This window comes from Equus caballus, chromosome 1 (assembly GCF_041296265.1).
Source record: "Equus caballus isolate H_3958 breed thoroughbred chromosome 1, TB-T2T, whole genome shotgun sequence".
Classification (NCBI taxonomy): Eukaryota; Metazoa; Chordata; class Mammalia; order Perissodactyla; family Equidae; genus Equus; species Equus caballus.
In genome coordinates this window covers 158855201-158876832 of record NC_091684.1, presented here as the reverse complement: position 1 = coordinate 158876832, position 21632 = coordinate 158855201, and the positions used below count along the sequence as shown (strand labels likewise).

Below are 21632 nucleotides of genomic sequence, written 5' to 3'. Positions count from 1 at the left end.
TTAATACCTGCTTTCGGCAGATATCCGACATTCACCTGAGCAGGTTTCGCGATCCAGGCAGAGCTGTAGACTTAGAGAAGTTCTGTTCTGAAACTATTGACATCATTCAACCAGCTCTCGTCCTAGCAACAGGTAGGGAGGATTGCCGTGCTGTCCTGTTGTTCTGTGGTCCCGATGGTAGAATGCCAGCCAGGGCTCCAGCTTTTCACCTTGGGGACATTGGGAACACTATAGCCACAGCCCCGGATGAGTCCTAGAGGCGACGGGACATTATAATTCCTTTTGCCTATGCATAACTGAGTCAAGATCCAGGCTAAAGCTAGTAAGATTTTGCCAAAGCGGTAGAAGCAAGGCTCACGATTCTCAAGTTAGTGTGTTGTCTGCTATGTATCTGTTTTTTGTTGTTGTTGCAATTTGGATTTGAGAGAATTCGGAAAATCTCTTTAACCACAATCAAAAGTTCTCTTCGTTTACTAACTTTTCCATTTTCTTTACAGTATTAGTCTTATATTGTCAATTGTTTGAGGCTTCAAGTGACTTAGAGCACTTTTTCTTCATCCTTTGGTACTTCCGTTTCTTGGATTCCCTTAGAGTCTTCAAACCCCTAACCATTTGCTCCCAAACTCTGTTGGAGCAGAAGAAGCTAAAGGAGCAACTATCTTGTCTACTGGGGGATTCATCTCCCACCCACTTATTGAAACACCTCTGCTGATCCGATGAAGTATCAGTCTTCATTTTATGGAAGACCTCAATTTCAAGTGTCTGTTAGTGTCCTAGAAATTTTGGTGTATTATTGTCCAGACTGCACCTTCCAGATTGCTACTTGCTGTAAAAATAATGCTTGGTCAAATCACATACCCTGATTTTGAATGTGGAAAATATGGTCATAGATATTAGGCACGCTGCCCAGATCGTTGGCATTTCTTATAAAGAGTGTTCATGTTATCAGTCTTATGATGCATTTTGTACTACTCTCTTTAAACATATAGTTTTTTGCAACCCATTTCTAATATCACTGGAGGTTAAGTAGGCACTTGCTAACCTATAAGAAACAAATAAAGCCCTTGCTGAGAAAGTCTTATTTTAGATGGCTTGCTTTGGACATAGATGGACTCCTAAGTGGTTATGCTTATACATGTTAATTACTTTTAAGTATCTTTGTTCCTTCATTGTGGATTTTTTAAAATATTTGAACCACCTGGGGTTTATTTTGCATTGTGATTTAATTCCTATGTAAATCTACAGGAGACCTGACAGATGCCAAAACAAAGCAAAACTGGGGATCCAGGCAGCATGAGGTAGAATGGCAAACTTACCAGAGTATTCTGAAGAAGACAAGGGTCATGGAGAAAACCAAGTGGCTCGATATCAAGGGAAATCATGGTAAGAGTCAAGACTCAGATATAATTAAGACTAGATTGTTTTTTCCTTTAGGAGCCTAGATTCTCCGATTTAGATTATAAAGTTATAAAATGGGACATTGTAATATAGGTTTAGGTACAGTGAAGGCCACAACTCTGAAATACAAGTATAATATGTGATTTTAAAACTTCAGATGTCCCTGTTAGCCTTTGAGGGGAAAGTTGGTATGGGCCTTTCTTTACATGGAAGAAAAGCTGCTAGCAAAAGCTATGCAGGGGGATGATTACAAATGTATAATTCTACTAAATGAAAGAAGCCAAGCTCCTAAGTCTCCATACCGTATGATTCCATTTATATGACATTCAAGAAAAGGCAAAACTATAGACAGAACAGATTGTGGTTGCCAGGGGTTGAGGATGGAAGGAGAGGTTGACTACAAAGAAGCATCATGAGAGAATTTTGGGGGATGATGGAACTGTTGTATATCTTGATTGTGGTGGTAGATACAGGACTGTGCATTTGTCGAAATCCAAAGAACTGTACATCACAAAGATTGAATTTTACTGTATATACATTTAAAAATCAAAATTGCAAATAAATCCCCATATGCTTGGGCAGAGAGATGGGTAATCCCTTTCTGTTTTTTAGATTCTCGTTGTGTTAGTAAGGAGATGAACTCTTCTCCAAAAGAGTGCTGATAGTAGGTTTGTTTGTTTTATAAATGTTGACTTTCATATTGGTTAAGTACTTCATTTGTCTGCCTCATTTGATTATTCATTGCTAATAACTACCTAGTTATATATTTTTTAAAAGCTATCATTTTAAACAGATAATCTACATAGTGAAAGGCACAGCTATTGGTTTGATCGGAAAATGCCCTTTTTATAAATAGTTCTTACAAAGCAACTAGGAATTATAAATTAAAAATAGCTTATCTGGCTTACAACTTTCTCTGGTATATTTACATTTCCCCTTTTTCCTGATCCTAATTAGTGGTACAGGTAGAATTCTTTTGCAATAAAGCAAATTGGTATATATTAAAAAAAGTTTTCCAAGCCAAGCTACTAACTTAATTCAAGTAAGAAATATCAAACAGACTCTTGTGATTAAATTATTTGGATAGTCCTTTGGAGTTCATAATAATCTGACTTGTATCGGCATAAATGCTTATGGTATATGCTTATATATATGTTCATATATTGCATTAAGATAGGAGAGGAAACAAATTTTTATTAAGATTTAACTATAACAGACTTGTACTCTTACTTAGCAAGAGGATTACATACATGACAATATTTCTCTTGGCCTAAACTGGACTTACAGCCTATTCTCTAAGGTTATTAGAAATGTAGTGGATTCCTGAAAGTCAAAGCTGAGAATCAATTTTAGCTATTGCAACCAGGCAATCAAGCTCTGTATTTCCAGTTAAATAGTCTATGACATCCTTAACTCCTTACCATTATGTAACTCCTTTACTGAATCTTTTTTAAGATTTAAGAAAAGAGGAATTTTGGTCCTGTTCTCCAAGTGATCTGCTGTTTAGAAGCACTCAGCCTGGATCCACATATCAGGCATAAATCCAGTCCTTGCTGCCTTCCAGAATCACATGATTAAAACAGCAGCAAGAATGGTGCAATCTTATAACTTCAAATTGATTTATATTGAACAGTACATAATTCAAAGTGCTTATTATTCTCCAGTATACTAGGTACCTTAAATAAGTTTCCGGATAATCTGAATTGTATTATCAAGTTTTAAAAATTATCAATCTAATTGTTGGGATTCTACCACATAAAGTGTTATTGAAAGAACTGTCGTTTTTCTTTAGTCATTAACATGTTTGCGTTTTTCTTTTTAATATAGATGATGTTTGCTCTTTTCTTTTTGATTAGATACATTCAACATTCCAAGTCTGGAGAGTGTTGAGAATTATTACAGGTACTGTAGTGAACAAAAGACAGACCTCAATGTGTTACCTTCAATGAATGGGTGAAAACATTTTTTTTTTCTTTAAAGATTTTTTATTTTTCCTTTTTCTCCCCAAAGCCCCCCGGTACATAGTTGTATATTCTTCGTTGTGGGTCCTTCTAGTTGTGGCATGTGGGACGCTGCCTCAGCGTGGTTTGATGAGCAGTGCCATGTCCGCGCCCAGGTTTCGAACCAACGAAACACTGGGCCGCCTGCAGCGGAGCGCGCGAACTTAACCACTCAGCCACGGGGCCAGCCCCTGAAAACATTTTTTAACAGATAAAATTTCTATGTAAAGAACCTCTGGTAATTTAGAAAAGGAGACTGTGTGTGTGTGTGTGTGACAGATTCAGTTTTTTTGTTTGTTTGTTTCAGGACTTTTTCTTTAATTTTCTATGTCATATACCTTAATACTTTTTGTTTGCCCAAGGTACTTTTAATATTCCACACAGACTTTTTTTTTTGCCATTGATACATAGTAGAAGTCATTTATTTTTTAATTTAGATATAATAGACATAGAGCATTATATAATTTCAGGTGTACACTGTAATAACTTGGTGTTTTTATATATTGCAAAATGATCACCACAATAAGTCTAGTTAACATCCATCACCACACATAGTTATAAATTTTTTTTTCTTGTGATGAAACTTTTAAGATCTATTCTCTTAGCAACTACAAATATACAATACAGTATTGTTAACTGTAGTCACCATGCTGTACATCAGAAGTCATTTAGATCAGAGCTTGTCAACGAGAGTACTGTGGGTTTTAGGGTTGCTGAGATACTGCTCCTCTCAGCCTCTGGGGTGGCTGAAGAGCCTAGCTGATCACCCCTGGCTGCTTTATCTTTTCATCCCAGTGTGTCACAGAAATATTAAAATTTTCTTTATGTGCCATGAATGTGAAAAAGGCTGTGACTGTGAAAGGATCTTTGTTAGGAAACCAATTCTCTAGTTTCAGTGTGTTAGGATTCTTCTTTGGTTGTAATTTCACTTTCAGTTGCAGGGTATTCAGTAGCTTTGTTCCGCATTGTCAATCAAGTAGCAAGTATTTATTGAGAGCCCATCATTAGATAGTATCAGATATAAGAGCTAATCTTAAAAAATATGGCCTCTAACTTCAAAGAAGTCTAGTTAAGGGAGATAAAAATCGTTTAGGGAACAATTAGAAAAGAACAGGAAGGAATGGCTCATGAAATGCTGGATTATTTGGTATACATGATGATCACTCTGAGAAATCAAAAACCAGAGGTCAGCATGGGGTAGACATAGAAGAGACTTAAATTTTTTTTTTGCTGAGGAAGATTCGCCTTGAGCTAACATCTGTGCCAATTTCCTCTATTTTGTATGTGGGATGCTGCCACAGGATGGCCGCTGACAAGTGGTGTAGATCCATGCCCAGGAATGGAACCCAGGCCGCCGAAGTGGAGCGTGGTGATGTTAACCACTGGGCCACAGGGCTGGCCCCTAAAAATTCTTTTTAATTGAGATATAATTGATGTATAACATTATATAAGTTTAAGGTGTACAGTGTCTTCATGTGATACATTTATATATTGCAATATGATTATCACTGTAGTATTAGCTAAATCTCTATCATAAACATAATTATCATTTCTTTTTTGTCGTGAGAACTATTAAGACCTAGTTTCTTAGCAGCTTTGAAGTCTATGATACAGTATTGTTGCAGTAATTACTGTGCTGTGCATTAGATCTCTAGAACTTGTATATCTACTAGTTGCAAGTTAGAGAAGACTTTATTAAAAGAAGTGAAAATTGTGTCCAGTCTTAGAAAATGGGTAGCATTTGGAAAAGTAAGAAATTCTGAGGGGTAGATTATAGGCAAAACTTCAGAGCATTAAAAGCTAGAATGAGCTTTGGGGGCAGTAAGGAAACTGGTATCACCAGAATATAGGTTCATACTGAGGACTAGTATGACACTGGATAGGTAGCTTGGGGCCAATTTATGAAGTCTTAAGTGACAAGCATAGAAATTTAGATGTGATGAGTAATAGTTCATAATCCAGTATAGATTCCTAAGGAGACAAGTAACATAATGGAAACAGTATTTTATAAAGGGCAATCACATAACAAGAAAGAAAGAAAATAGGGATAAAAAGGAAAACAGAGGGAGAGATTGGAGTTATGTAGACCAAGTAAGAGAGTCCTGCAATAGTCCAGTCCTCATATGGAAGGGGCCTGAAATGAATAGAAGTCATACCTATCTGAACAAAGTTCATGGACATAGGGACAGTGACATCAATTTGAGGATGACAGGTCAAAAAGCATTGGTTAATTAACATTAATTTATAATTAGAGTTATCATAACTTGGGAGAGGAGGTTTTCCTTTTGTTAATATGAGACAGGAAAAGGACAGAGAGAAAAATCTTTCATTTCCTATTATCTGTATCTTTAATGGTGATTATGGGAATGGAGTTAAGAAACATTTTCAAAGAAGAATTAACAGGACATAGGGTCTGACTGGTTATTGAGAAAGTAAAGTTATTAGTCACTTTAAAGTTTCATATTTTTATATTTTTGTTTCTAACCACCTAAATTTTATCTGAATTTAATAAATGGCATTTTTCTAGAGATCAGACATTACAGAAATATCAACCTGTAGGAAGAAACTCTTAAAGTTAAATCTTGATCTTAAGAATACCAAAATCCTGGGGCTGGCCCTGTGGCTGAGTGGTTAAGTTTGCACACTCTGCTTTGGTGGCCCAGGGTTCACCAATTCAGATCCTGGGAGTGGACTTACACACTTCACATCAAGCCATGCTGTGGCGGTGTCCCACATAGAAGAACTAGAGGGACCTACAACTAGGATATACAACTGTGTACTGGGGCTTTGGGGAGGGGGGAAAAAAACCAGAGGAAGATTGGCACCAGATGTTAGCTCAGGGCCAATCTTCCTTAACAAAAAAACCCCCAAAAAACAAAGCAAAAAAACCCATAAGAAAAAAAAGAATGCCAAAATCCAGAATTCAAGAAATGTTATTAACTATTGTATATTTTAACCTTTGCTTTCAAATAGTTGGATTTATTTTTAAATAGCTGAATTTTAATGTGTCAAAAATGTACAAAAGTGAGCAACATTTGAGATGATAAATTCTGAAGAATAACTCTGAAATTAAGCAGGAGAAATATAAAAATTTTAATGAGGAAAAAACCTGAAATAGAAATTTTAACAATACCAAGAAGAGAGACAGTGGAACGAATTGACTATTAATTGTAATATCTATGATATATTTATTTTAGGATTTATTTGATGGCTGTTGTGTCTTAAATATAGCTCCCTGATGGCACACTGTTTCAGAAGTTTATTTGTATTTTTTCATTTATGCTCTTAGGTAAAACATCACATGAGACACTTAGATATTTTCTTATAATGTTCTGATACTTGAATAATATGGGTATGCCCCCAATATAATCCGTACCTTTCTTCACATTTATTCAACAAGTAGTTAATGAGTGCCCACTCTGTGTACTATGCTACCCGTCCTTTCTCTCTGCTCTTCACCCTCCAACTTTATGGACCCCTGAACACCGTTGATACTTAAGGTGGTGAGGACTTTCATTAGTGGGTGTTGACCTGTGTATGTTATCAACATATTTTTAGGAACTGAAAAAGATTTACTGACCTCGACCTAACTTGAACGTTTTTCTCCTGGCTCGATGACTTCATCTTTGCCAGGCTTTATTGTGAGTTAAGCCTCTATAGTCCTGTTTCAAGAAGTAAACACCTTTTGTATCTCACTACACCAAGAATTCTGCTGGAGACTTAGTAGTTCCTCACTAAAGTTTTTAATGATCGATAAGTACCATTTCACCGGCTTCTGACTGACCTCTTTTTAAGTGTTTATTGGACTGCCTAAAACAATGCCTGCTTCTCTGCTTTGCGTGGTGACCTTGTGTTTGGTTACTAATGAATTAGTTTGTCTGAGCCTTCAGAGACAGTGGGAGAAAAGTCTTTAAAATTTCTTTTAATTGTTTATCCATTCTAGATCTAGTTTATTGTATTTCTCTGTCAGATTAGGAAACCTCCTTTTCAAAGGGCAGCAAAATATAGTGTGATATTACGGAAAGAATTTAAACTCATTCTGTCCTATTACGGTTGCACTAAAACTTTCCTGTCTTATTTTTTAGGAAATATTCTGCCGTACGTAGGGATGGCTCTTTCCATTATGTCCACAGTACTCCGTTTGGCAACTATTCTTTCATTGCTTTGGATGCCAGTCAAACTCCAGGGCCTAAGAGACCCTATAATTTCTTTGGAATTCTAGATGAGGTACCGTAAAAACTCACTTCCCTTTGTAGCTAACCTGTATTATTTTTTCTTGGATACATGTGGCTCACTTAAAGTTATTCTAGGTAAAGTTCTTATCTAGAAAAGCTTGAGAAAAAGTTTACTGTGGTTACAGTTATGGCTAGAAGAAATTACTGGCTACTTTAGCACTATTATTGTTCTTCCTGTTCTTGTCCCAGAAATCTGGGAAAGAAGTACCTCACATTTGATATTTATTTAGTAAATGTTAATTAAATATGTACTAAGTGCAGCATGCCAGAGCATACAGCTTTGTATACTCTATGGTATATTCCTAACTCTCCACAGTTGCCATTTCTAACTAATGGTCTGTGTGTATGTATATGTATATTATTTTTTTTTAAGAGAAGGGCAACCACTGAAGTAAGTAAGTTTCTTTTAAAGTATTTTTTGTAAGCTGGGGAAAAGTGTTGTTGGATTAAAACTGTCTAGAAAGTCACATCTGAGAACCTCTCATTATTTCTTGGAACAACAAGTCTCAACTCATTAATGAGCTCATGCCCATATGCACGATATATGTGCGCATATATAGGAATACAGAAGCGATAAGATGAAGTCCCTAGCCTCTTAGAATATTTAATCTAGTGGTGGGGCATAAAACCAGTACAGAAATAACTATAATAAAAGGCAGAATTTGCTAAGTGCTGAAAGAGATTCAAAGTGATTTGAGGGTTCAGAGGAATCAAGGAAACAGAATATTGTCAAATTCATTGTATTATATTAGGCATTTTATTTCATGGAGATATATTTTGTTTCCTATCTACCAAGTGTCTTTAGATAGAGTTGATTAACTTATTATTTTAAAGCCTGCTGCATAGAATAATGTTTTTTAAGGTATGCTTCAAGGATCATCTGCATGAAAGTCAGCTGGGGTCTTGTAAAATGCAGATTCCCAGGCTTTACCCTTGCCTTACCAAATTAGAAACCCTGACGATAGGGCCCAGGAATTCATTGCTATAAGTACTTTACAGATAATATTAATGTATATGTGTATATGTACAAATTATTATTATTATTTTTAAGATTGGCACCTGAGCTAACAACTGATGCCAGTCTTTTTTTTTATTCTTCTCCCCAAAGCACCCCAGTACGTAGTTGTAACTTCTAGTTGTGAGTGCCTCTGGTTGTCCTTTGTGGGGCACCGCCTCAGCATGGTTTGATGAGCGGTGCCATGTCCATGCCCAGGATCCAAACTGGTGAAACCCTGGACAACTGAAGTGGAGCACGTGAACTTAACCACTCGGCTGCAGGGCTGGCCCCTGTACAAATTATTTTTGAAGTCAACTTTATGAGGGATGATTTACATATAATAAAATGCACTCATTTTAAATATTTGAAGAGTTTTGACAAATGTATATACTGGTATAACTGTCACCACCATCAAGACAGAACATTTCCATCACCCCAGACTGTTCTCTTGTGCAGTCAGTCTTCACCTTAAGTTCCAGGAATCCACTGACTGGTTTTCTATCAGTACAGATTAGTTTTGTTTGTTCTGGAATTTTTTTTTCTTGAGGAACATTGGCCCTGAGCTAACATCTGTGCTCATGTTCGTCTGCTTTATATGTGGGGTGCTGCCACAGCATGGCTTGATAAGGGGTGTGTAGGTCTGCACCCAGGATCCAAACTGGTGAACCCCAGGCTGCTGAAGCAGAGCTCATGAACTTAACCACTGCACCACCAGGCCAGCCCCATGTCCTGGAATTTTTTTTAAGGGAAATGACACAGTATGCACTCTTGTGTCTGGTTTCTTTTGCTCAGTATAATGTTTCTGAGATTCATCCATATTTTTGTGTGTATCAGTAGTTCTTTTTTTTATTGCTGAGTAGTATTCCATTGTATGGATATACTGCACTTGATTGATAGTTTCTAGTTTTTGGCAATTATGAGTAGAGGTGTTAGGAACATTCAGGTACAAGGCTTTCCATGGACATACATATATCTTCTTTTAGAAGTTTAGTTTCAAGATCCTCTTTATTAATTGTGATGTAGTGTACTAGGCTGAAAATATTAGTGGTTCTTTATTTCTATAAAGAAATTGATAAAGAAATTTATATAATTTAAAGATTATTTTTTATTTCTCAGTTTACTTATCTCTCAAATGGAATAATACTTGCCCTGCTTAGCACAGGAGTTATTTTTAGGATCAAATGGATTATAATGCATGTGAAACAGTTTGAAACTTACAGAGGTCCATACAGGTCATTAATTAGTAGAGTTTAAGCCCTAGACATAATATACTTATTATAAAATTTCAAAGGAGTTGTTTAATTTGTTGACATTAGATTTCAGCCTGAGCTCTAATTAAAGCTCTTTCTCTTTTTCTTCCATTTCAGAAACGGATGGAGGAGCTTGAATTACTGGCCAAGGAAAGTAGTCGGAGCAACCACAGTATTTGGTTTGGACACTTTACAACGTCCACTATCCTTTCTCCATCACCGGGAATTCGGTCAATAATGAGGTGAGGCAGCCTTCCAAAATCAAAATAAATTGTGTTTAATTCTTTTATGTTGTTCTACCCATCTTGCTTTCCTGAAGAGACAGTTCCATTAGTTTGGCCTCACAAGTTACCTTTGTTCATTTATTCCATTTATTTTTCATTGGTTAGTTCGGCTACAGCTTATTTGTGTGGGCACCTCCATACGCTTGGTGGACTGATGCCTGTTTTGCACACTCGTCACTTCCAGGGCACTTTGGAACTTGAGTTGGGAGACTGGAAGGATAACAGAAGGTAAGGAACTACCCTAAAAAATAAAACGTATACGTGTAAGTTTTGCTAACGCAGTGATAGTTTTCTTATTGCTATCATGGGTGATAAGTTAAGAAAAAACATGTGATGTCTCTGTATTTTTAAAGTAATATATGTATCTGGCAGTCTTTCTCATTATGCAAAAACCTTGTTGCAACAGTTATGTTTGCCATCACTATGTTATGTTGAATTTTCAAGATGCATCCCTGAGGAAATAATTCTCAAACTCTAGTGTGCACAAGAATTATGGAGGAGCTTATTAAAAATAAAAATTTCCAGGCCCTAGCTCTAGAGATTTTGATTGTGTTGGTCTGGGTTAGAAGACAAGAAACTACATTTTTTAAAAAGCTCACCAGGTGCTCTATGGACCACACTTTGAGAAATATTAGGAGAAATGTGTCATTTTTTCTCCTGAATTTTATATCTACCTTTCTAGTCACTGCTACAAGATGTTAGTGATTTAAGTTCTTCAATTAGATGATAGTTGGTTTTTTTAAAGTTAAAGTCTTTTAAGAGAAAACATAACATATTTATGAAAAACATACACTATAGTAAAATAGAAATATATTGAGAAGAACTTAATATATATTTTGAGAGTAACTAAGTGCAGTATAAGTATAGGTATCATCTCATTATGTATATTTTTTTGAGAATAACTAAGTGAAAGAGTTTGTCTAGATGAGTATCATCTCATTGTTTATTATCAATTGCTGTTTAATTTATTCAAACCCAGTCTCTGAAGATATCAACAATAAATATTTGTTTAGCTGAACATGTTGTCTTTCTATTTTTAATGACTTTGATTAATTAAAAAACAGCTTTCCATCTTGGAAGGTACTTACTCATTTCAGTTGGCTTTTCTAGAAACTGTATAAGAACTACGCTTGAAGCCTGTAATTAGTTGGCAACTGTAATTACTTTGAGTTAAGACCTGTCCATCATGACTGTGAGGCTGTGGGCTGGGCTGGGATTGCCTTTTACCAGATAGTCTTCATAAACTTTGATCAGCTTCTTATAAATGCTACAGTTACAAATTAAGTGATGTAAATTATGAAACCATTTCCTTTCTTTCTCTTCTGCCTGCTGTTCTGTGTTCCAACTCTGGGGTTTTATCTGGAGTTTTACTGCAAGGACCTAACATTTACCTGCCCTTAGAAACATTTAAGTTTTATTAGTACAATAGAAGCGTTTTTAAAAATAGTCTACTAGTAATATTAGGCTAGGCTTTATTGTGGATGCAAATAAATCTAGAAATATCAGTGGCTTAACCCAGCAGATGTTTATTTTTCATTTATAAGTCAGGGCAACTCTTTTCCAGAAGACAACTCAAGGATTCAGACTTCCTCCACTATTTCAACACCTCAATTCCAGGGCAGGGAAGAGAGCTCAAACTCACACTCACTCTTAACTACCCTGGACCAGAAGTGTGATACATGTCACTTCTGTTCACAGCCCATTGGCCAGAACTAGTCACATGGTCCCCGCCTAATACCAGGGAGACTGGGAAAAGCAGGGGAGCATGTGGAATGTTTGGTGAGCACTATTGTTTCTCCCATAGTTCATCATTTCTTCTTTCAGTTCTAAAAGTTAGGAAATACAAAACTTTGGTTACTCTTTAAAGAATAGTTATACCTTTCATCGTGCATTTAGAAAATCAAAGCAACTTAACTTTCGTTAATTTCTTTGAAATTATAGAAATAAAGGTTTAAAAGAAGAATGAAAGGTTTCTAATAGTGTTCATTTTAATATTATGTAGCAGAATGAAAGGTTTCTAATTGTGTCCATTTTAATATTTTGTAGCATTGTTGATGGGAATGAAGAATGTCAGGTGTTAGGCTTATGATGAATGTCTTAGGTTTAAAATAGTCTTAAAGTATAGAAATCAAATTCAACAAGGATTTATTTAAAAATTAAAGAGTGCCTGCTGTGTAGCAGGCATTGTTCAAGGGCACAGTTAAGTTCATCGCTTCAATCAGATCTCAGTTGTGAAAAATGTGAAGTGTGAAGTGATAGGGGTAAGGGAAGAAAGAGAGACGATATTATTTACTCTGCATTCAAACTCATGATCTCAGAACGTAGGCTTTTCTATTTTTACATTTGTACTGATATAACCTTCATGCCCTCTTATAATATCAAGTGGCTAAATTACCGTATTGTCCTCTGGTCTCTAGGTACCGGCTCTTCTCTTTTGATCATGACCTCTTTAGCTTTGCAGATTTGATCTTTGGCGAGTGGCCTGTGGTTCTTATCACCAATCCTAAGTCACTCCTCTATAGTTGTGCTAACCATGAACCACTAGAAAGACTCCTTCACTCAACACACATCAGGTATGTAGTAATTGTTCAGAATTTACCTTCAATGGGATGTTGATGGAGATTAAGTCATTGTGACTACATTCCCATGTGAAAGCTATGAGATGCCCCACTTTAGTTTTCTCAACAATCTAAATATCATATAAAGATAAATTGCTTACTGTTTCATTCCCATTCAGTTAAAAAATGTGTAATTCTTTTAAGTGGCTGAAATTTTAAAAACCGTCCAGAAATTCATACTCCTACCATTACTATTTTTGTGTATTTTATTCCGGCCTTTTTATTTGCATGTTTTTACATTGCTATAGTCAAAATATATGTAATTCTTTGGTATCCTACTTTTAAAAATTCATATTATATATCAGAAATATTTTTTTCATTTTGCTATATAGCCTTCCAAAAAAGCAAAAGCTATATAACCCTTATGGAATTGAAAATTCAGTTGGGATGTGAATTTAACAATGTGAATTAGAGAGAGTTACAACCTTTTTCAAACATAAGGGCACCCTTTTTTAATATATATGCTCTTTTAAATTTTATTTATTTATTTATTTATTTAATTATTTATTTCATGAGGAAGATTGGCCCTGAGCTAACATCTATTGTCAATCTTCCTCTTTTTCCTTGAGGAAAATTGTCACTGAACTAACATCTGTGCCAGTCTTCCTCTATTTTATGTGAGATGCCACCACAGCCTGACTTGAGGAGCGGTGCTAGGTCCGTGCCCAGGATCCAAACCTGTAAACCCCAGGCTGCTGAAGCTAAGCGTGCAAAATTAACCAGTATGCCACTGGGCTGGCCCCTATACTGTTAAATTTTATTCTGAAAAGTAATACAACATAACCTTTCGTTTCTGAGTTTTCCTTCTCAGGCATTCTCTTTTAGGTGTGTTTTTACATAGTATAATCATAGAGCACAGTCTTCTAATTCCTACTTTTTTCCTCTCAACAGAGAGAATGTACCACAATTTATCTAACCATTTTCCTATCTTATTGGTGAACTTGTAGATTTTTTTCTCATTTGGGGATGAGCATCTGATGCATATAGAGTCTTCTTTCATTTGAATAATTTCTTTAGATAGAGTTTTAGAAGTGGGATTCTACATGAAAGAGTTTGAATTCCTTAATGACGATTGATGAAGATTGCCCAATTACTTTTTTTCTTGTAACTACAATCACTATCTTTTTTAAAAAATTGCAGTAAAATATAGATAACGTAAAATTTATCATTTTAACTATTTTTAGGTGTGCAGTTCAGTGGCATTAATACTGTGCAACCATCACCACCATCCATCACCAAAACTTCTTTCATCTTCCAAAACTGAAATCTGTACCCATTCAACAATAACTCCCGATTCCCCACTCTCCCTGGCACCTCGCGACCGCCGTTTTACTGTCTGTCTCTATGAATTTGACTACTCTAGACATCTCATATAAGGGGAATCATACAGTATTTGTCCTTTTGTGACTGGCTTCTTTCATTTTGCATCATGTCCTCAAGGTTCATCCATGTTGTATATGTCAGAATTTCGTTCCTTTTTAAGGCTGAATAACATCCCATTGTATGTATATGCCATATTTTGTTTATCCAATTCATCTGTCAATAGACACTTTTGCTTCCACCTTTTAGCTACTGTGAATAATGCACATGGGTGTACAAATATCTGTTCAAATCCCTGCTTTCAATTCTTTTGGGTATATATATATATATAGAAGTGGAATTTCTGGATCATACGGTAATTCTATGTTTAATTTTTTGAGGAACCGCCATACTGTTTTCCATACTGGCTTCACCATTTTACATTCCCACCAGCAGTGCACAAGGTACCCAATTACTTTCTAAAACAGATACTAATTTATATTACCAAGCAATATGAGTGCCAGTTTCATAGCACTTTTATCATTATTGGATATTTATACTTTTAAAAAGATTTACTAATTAATCTGGAAAAAATGGTACCAAGCTGTTTTAATTTATTTTTTTGATCACTAATGAACTGGAACCTACATCTCTCAGTCAGGTTTTTTGATAGGAGCTGGAGATCAGATTTAGACCTTATATTCTCTGAAAGGGTCGTAGCTTTAGCTCTGTTTGTGACATTGCTTCATTGGGCAGATACGTTGGGAACCAAATGAATAGACGGTAGGGTTGACATTAGGTTAACAAAGTGAGATGTCTGACCTATATTCTTTTCCTATGAGAAAAACCAGGACTTCAGGAGTTTCTTAAGAAAGAACTTTGGATCTAATCCAGCTGGATTTGTCAAAAGAAAATTGATTTTCCTTTCTAAAAAATAAAAGAATAGTTTCTAATTTCTCACCAATTCACATTTGCTGAATTATACAATTCCAAAAGCCACTCTTCAGGAAGAATCCAGATCATATGAATAGTGGTCGTATGAACAGTTGTACAATGTGATGCTTCTGCCTATACTCATATCTTTTTAGGTTACAGTAGGGTTGTTCTCCTTTATAAAAACAATGACAAATACCTAAAACCATGCATTTATGTATGCTCTCATTTTAGAGTCTTGGCCTTTTCCTTATCCTCCATTACTTCTGTCACAGTTAAGATTGATGGAGTTCATTTAGGGCAAGCTATTCATTTGTCTGGTCCTATTTTCATACTGAAGTGGAACCCAAGAAACTATAGTAATAAGACACATAACATAGAAGTAACCGTCCAGGTAAGTTAGTAATTTTCAACTTGCTATATAAATGATTAGGCTGTAACCACATTGAAATCTGATTTGGGTTCTTTTTCTTTTCAATCAATTGATAAAAATGAAACTAAGTTAATAAAAACTTTGAATACACTGGATTTAGTATATTCTGAAAATGGGCACTCAGGAGTAATTCTACTATTAGAGTAAAAATTGGGCAGAGGAGAAGAGTGTGCAACTACTGGCCACAGTCCCCGCTTTCTTAACCCCAGGGGATCAGTCTTTTGTTTTCTTCCAACTTTGGCCTTTTAATAATGGGAACAAATTCCCCAATATACCCAAGGATAATAGAATAAGTCAGAAAACATATATTTATATATCCATGTCTTCGATTACTGTCTCCAAGTAGAGGAAAATTGTGTCACTATTTTGAAAGCTCTAGGATAGAGAATTTTCAAGGCATCAAAGGATTTTTTTGTTTGGGGAGTATGCATTGACAGCACATCAGTGACAGCCTGCCTGTCCTTATTCTGATTCAGCTTTTGGAGCATTTAATTCACTAGCACCTGCCAGAGTAGAAGTTGATCGTCATTACCAAAATAGAGCAGTTTCTCAACATTATGAAACTCTTTAGGGGATAGAGTGTGCTCAAAAATAAGTTTCTGAAAAAGAAATCTGTCAATTTCTACAACTTTATGATTTGATGAGAGTTTTTAACTGTTTAATCTTCCAACGTTAAGTCTTAGTTTGAAGATTACCAAGTGATCCTTCAGAAAACACATGTAATTATTTTCATTAACTTTTGTGTGTGTGTGTCACAGAGAAGGACTTTTAGCAGGAAAGAGCTATTTACTGAGCTCCTTCTAAGGAGATGCTAGACACTTAGAATTTTTTTACTTAATCCATATAACAATCCTATAGTGGTAGTTTTATCCCCACTTCATAGTTGAGGAAACAAGAGAAGGCACTTTGCAATGCCACCCATCTCTGACAAGTTCTGCCTAGGAGGAAGAAGAAACTCAGGGAGGATGTGGAAGGAGGAGGGCTGGGATGAACTCTTAAGGTCTTTCATAGTAGAAGTTGGATCATTTTACAAAGACTTCAAGGTATAGGGGCACCTAGAATAAATTATCCCCTAGCTTTACAGTCATGGTGAAGAAGTGGGAGCAATCATAGGAGACCTGCTCACTAGAGGAATGGGAACTCTCAAATCCTTGGATTGCTTCAGTACCCCAGCTTCTGGAGTTTTATGAGGAAGAAACCTCACATTCCTTGAAACACTTCTGGCCGCTTAGTTGAATCTTTAGTAAAAATGTGAAATCACATGTACTTTTTATATGTTTAACATTTCTTACAACATTGCTGAGGTATAATTTTCATCCAAAAAGCTCTACATATTTAAAGAGCACAATTTGATGAGTTCTGACATACATATACATCCTTGAAACCGTTACTGCAATCAATACGATACATCACCCTCAAAAGTTTTGTGCCCTTTTGCAGCTGCCTTCCTTCTACTCTCATTGCCAGGCAACCACTGATCTGTTTTCTGTCTATATGTATAACTTTAAAAAATTAGGCTACTGAGTATTGAATAGGGAACCTGGTCCCCTCATTCATCAGTGGAAAAGTTCTGTCCTCTTAAATATAGTACGCTATAGATAAGTCTGATTTGAAACTCAGAAACTGTGAGAGCAGACATCAGTTTATTATCCTTTACCTACTCACTATGTTTATCGAATTTCTATAAGTTCCTGGCAGCCTAGGAGCAACTAGACCTTTAGATCAATTCTCAGTGTGGTTCCTGAACTAGCAGCATCAACATCACATGGGAACTTGTTAGAAATGCACATTCTCAGGTTCCATCCCAAACCTGTGAATCAGACACTCTGGAGATAGGGGACCCAGCAGTCTGTTTTAACAGTCCCTTCCGGTGATTCCAGCGTGCACTAAAGTTTGAGAACCAGTACTTTAGCTTATTTTGCTTACTTTGCCAATTTAAAGACTCTAGAAATCTCTGTATCTCAAAATTAAAGAAAATCTCTACTTTAAAATGATGGGAAATTTTTTAAAAAATGGAAGAGAGAATACCATAATGGATTCCCATGTATCCATCAGCCATCTTCACAGTTATCAACTCAAGACTCATCTTGTTTCATCTGTACCCCATCCACTTCTCTCCTCCCTGCACCGTGATGTCATTTCATCTGTAAATATGTCAGTATGAATCACTAAAAGATAAGGACTATTTTTTTAATTGAGGTCATAATAGTTTATAACATTGTGAAATTTTAGTTGTACATTATTTGTCAGTCACCATATAAATGTGCCCCTTCACCCCGTGTGCCCACCTCCCAACCCCCTTCCTCTCTAACAACCACTAAATCTGTTCTCTTTGTCCATGTGTTAGTTTATCTTCCACGTATGAGTGAAATCATACAGTGTGTATCTTTGTCTGGCTTTTTTCGCTTAAGGTAATACCCTGAAGTTCCATCCGTGTTGTTGTGAATGGGATGATTTTGTCTTTTTTTTATGGCTGAGTAGTATTCCATTGTGTATGTGTGTGTGTGTGTGTGTGTGTGTGTGTGTGTATATATATATATATATATATATATATATATATACTCCACATCTTGTTTATCCAATCATCAGTTGATGGGCACTTGGGTTGCTTCCACATCTTGGCTATAGAGAATAATGCTGCAGTGAACATAGGGGTGCATAAGTCTCTTTGAATTACTGATTTCAAGTTCTTTGGATAAATACCCAGTAGTGGGATAGCTGGGTCCTATGGTATTTCTATTTTTAATTTTTTGAGAAATCTCCATACTGTTTTCCATGGTGGCTGCACCAGTTTGCATTCCCACCAGCAGTGTATGAGGGTTCCCTTTTCTCCACATCCTCTCCAACATTTGTAGTTGTTTGTCTTGGTGATTATAGCCATTCTAACAGATGTAAGGTGATATCTTAGTGTAGTTTTGATTTGCATTTCCCTGATGATTAGTGATGTTGAACATCTTTTCATGTGCTTATTGGCCATCTGTATATCTTCTTTGGAAAAATGTCTGTTCATATCTTCTGCCCATTTTTTTTTTAAAGATTTTATTTTTTCCTTTTTCTCCCCAAAGCCCCGCGGTACATAGTTGTATATTTTTAGTTGTGGGTCCTTCTAGTTGTGGCATGTGGGATGCTGCCTTAGCATGGCCTGATGAGCAGTGCCATGTCCGCGCCCAGGATCTGAACTGGCTAAACCCTGGGCCGCCGAAGTGGAGCACGCGAACTTAGCCACTTGGCCACAGGGCTGGCCCCTTCTGCCCATTTTTTGATTGGGTTTTTTGTTGTTGTTGAGTTGTGTGAGTTCTTTATATATTTTGGAGATTAACCCCTTGTTGAATATATGATTTGTAAATATTTTCTCCCAGTTGGTGGGTTGTCTTTTCATTTTGTTCCTGGTTTCCTTTGCCTTGCAGAAGCTCTTTAATCTGATGAAGCCCCACTTGTTTATGTTTTCTTTTGTCTCCCTTGTTCAAGTAGACATGGTATTCAAAAAGATCGTTTTAAGACCGCTGTCAAAAAGTGTACTGCCTATATTTTCTTCTAGGAGTTTTATGGTTTCAGGTCTTACCTGTAAGTCTTTGATCCATTTTGAGTTAATTTTTGTGTATGGCAAAAGATAACGGTCTACTTTCATTCTTTTGCATGTAGCTGTCCAGTTTTCCCAATACCATTTACTGAAGAGACTTTCTTTTCTCCATTGTATGTTCTTAGCTCCTTTGTCAAAGATTAGCTGTCTTATAGATGTGTGGTTTTATTTCTGGGGTTTCGATTCTGTTCCATTGATCTATGTGTCTGTTTTTGTGCCAGTACCATGCTGTTTTGATTCCTATGGCTTTGTAGTATATTTTGAATTCAGGGATTGTGATGCCTCCAGCTTTGTTCTTGTTTCTCAGGATTGCTTTACCTATTCAGGGTCTTTGGTGGCCGGTATGAATTTTAGGATTCTTTGTTCTGTTTCTGTAAAGAATGTCACTGGGATTCTGATTGAGATTGTAGTGAATCTGTAGATTGCTTTAGGTAATATGGACATTTTAACTATATTTATTCTTCCAGTCTATGTGCATCGAATCTCTTTCCATTTCTTTTTGTCATCATTGATTTCTTCAATAATGTCTTGTAGTTTTCATCATATAGGTCTTTCACCTCTTTGGTTAAATTTATTCCTAGATATTTTATTCTTTTTGTTGCAACTGTAAATGGAATTTTATTCTTGAGTTCTCTTTCTTTTTTTCCTAAAGATTTTATTTTTTTCCTTTTTCTCTCCAAAGCCCCCCAGTACATAGTTGTGTATTTTTAGTTGTGGGCCCTTAGTTGTGGCATGTGGGACACCACCTCAGCATGGCCTGGTGAGTGGTGCCATGTCCTTGCCAGGATTTGAACTGGCAAAACCCCAGGCCACCAAAGCAGAGCGCGCGAACTTAACCACTCAGCCACGGGGCTGGCCCCTTGAGTTCTCTTTCTGTTAGTTTGTTATCAGAGTATAGAAATGCAACTGATTTTTGTAAGTTGATTTTGTACCCTGCAACTTTGCTGTAGTTGTTGATTATTTCTAATAGTTTTCCGATGGATTCTTTAGGATTTTCTCTATATAAAATCATGTCATCTGCAAACAGTGACAGTTTCTCTTCTTCATTGCCTATTTGGACTCCTTTTATTTCTTTTTCCTGCCTAATTGCTCTGACCAAAACCTCCAGTACTATGTTGAATAAGAGTGGTGAAAGTGGGCACCCATGTCTTATTCCTATTCTCAGAGGGATGGCTTTCAGTTTTTCCCCATTGAGTGTGATGTTGGCTGTGGGTTTGTCATATATGGTCTTTATTATGTTGAGGTACTTTGATAAGGACTATTTTTTAAAATGTAACCATATCATAACTAAAAAATTAACTGTAATTCCTTACTATCAAACTATCCAGCTAGTGTTCAGTTTTCCCAGTCTGTCAGATCTAATGTCAGTAGATATATTGCATTTGGTTGGTTCAGATCAGAATCCAAACAAGGGTCAAATATTGCATTTAGCTGATTTATCTCTTCAGTCTCTTCATCTGTAGGTTCCTTCTCCCCTCCCTTTTCTTTTTCCTTGCAATTTATTTGCTTTGGAAACTGAATCTTTTATCCTGTGGAGTTTTCCGTATTCTGGACTTTTGCTGTTTATATACATGTGGTTTCATTTAGCATGTTTCTCCCCCCTCTAGTTTCTGTAACTGGTCGTTAGATTTAGAGGTTTGATCAGATTTGAGTCTGTTTGTTTTTTGGCAAGAATATGTCATTTGGTGTTTTATACTTTTATCAGAAGCCTATAAATCTGGCTTTCTCCCTTTTAGTCATGTTAAGATTGATCACTGTATTCAAGTATTGTTAACCTTACCCAGTGGTGTGCTGGTATTTAACAACCAGCGTGGGGCAAGTTTGAAGTGGGGGACTCTGATTTGTAGCATTTCCCTGATTTATACCAATTTCTATAGTATAAATATTCCTACCGTAGCTGGTTTTAAGCTACCAACATAACGTCAACAAAATTTCTGAAAATTTAACACTTGGACTTTGTGAGCCAATCAGGCTAGCTCCGGTACACTGCTGGCTTCCCTCTGCGTTCATTGTGAAGTACCCTATCAGCTTTCACCAGAGGGTCTCTAGCAGCTCTTGGTGATCTTTGCCTAGATCCATTATTGCATTAGAGATATAAAATGGTGATATTTAAATTGCCACTCCTTACTATAGGAATATAATTAGAATAGTGCTATAAAGGAAAAGTTTCCCTCATCTATTTGGTACCCAGATATAGAGTTCATACAGGAAAGGCAGGATAAGTTCGTAATTCTCCCCCCACCCTCCCCTTTTCTAAAACCAATTTTCAGAATAAAGAGTTGCTTTTCTAGCATTTGTCAAAGGTAACCAAATGAGTCTTTTATTTTTAGTATCATTATGAATTCAAAGTTTTACAAAAACCATATTTGATATGTTTCAATCCATTGCACTTATTCTTTTTGATGCTCAAATTGTTTAATCTTTGGCTAGTGGGGCCTCTGCAAGTTGGCCACTAAGTTCTTTGATACAATCCCTGTAGTCTTTGTTAGTTTCCTTCCTTTCTGATATGACAAGATATTCCAAGCTGTTCTTGTGCATTTCTCACTCAAGAACTGGAATCAGCCTTTTCTCTAAAGAGCACTAGTTCCTTGTAGTGAGAAATGGT

At 36.3% G+C, this 21632-nt stretch overlaps 1 protein-coding gene across 19 annotated transcripts in view; it reads left to right on the top strand.

The window, feature by feature from the left end:
* Positions 1-21632, top strand: part of TMEM62 (transmembrane protein 62) — a 79801-nt gene that overhangs the window by 47212 nt on the left and 10957 nt on the right. For 3 of the 19 annotated variants that reach the window (XM_023619015.2, XM_070238403.1, XM_023619005.2), the window contains exons 2-8: positions 1246-1383; positions 3255-3300; positions 7484-7625; positions 9998-10122; positions 10270-10392; positions 12582-12737; positions 15249-15408. In XM_023619015.2, coding sequence (XP_023474783.1) covers positions 1344-1383; positions 3255-3300; positions 7484-7625; positions 9998-10122; positions 10270-10392; positions 12582-12737; positions 15249-15408 — 792 coding nt within the window. In that variant the 5' untranslated portion in view covers positions 1246-1343. Of the gene's footprint in view, positions 1-20; positions 133-1245; positions 1384-3254; positions 3301-7483; positions 7626-9997; positions 10123-10269; positions 10393-12581; positions 12738-14482; positions 14546-15248; positions 15409-21632 lie in introns of all 19 variants that reach the window. The other 16 variants (XM_070238351.1, XM_070238346.1, XM_070238356.1 and 13 more) reach the window with 11 other exon arrangements.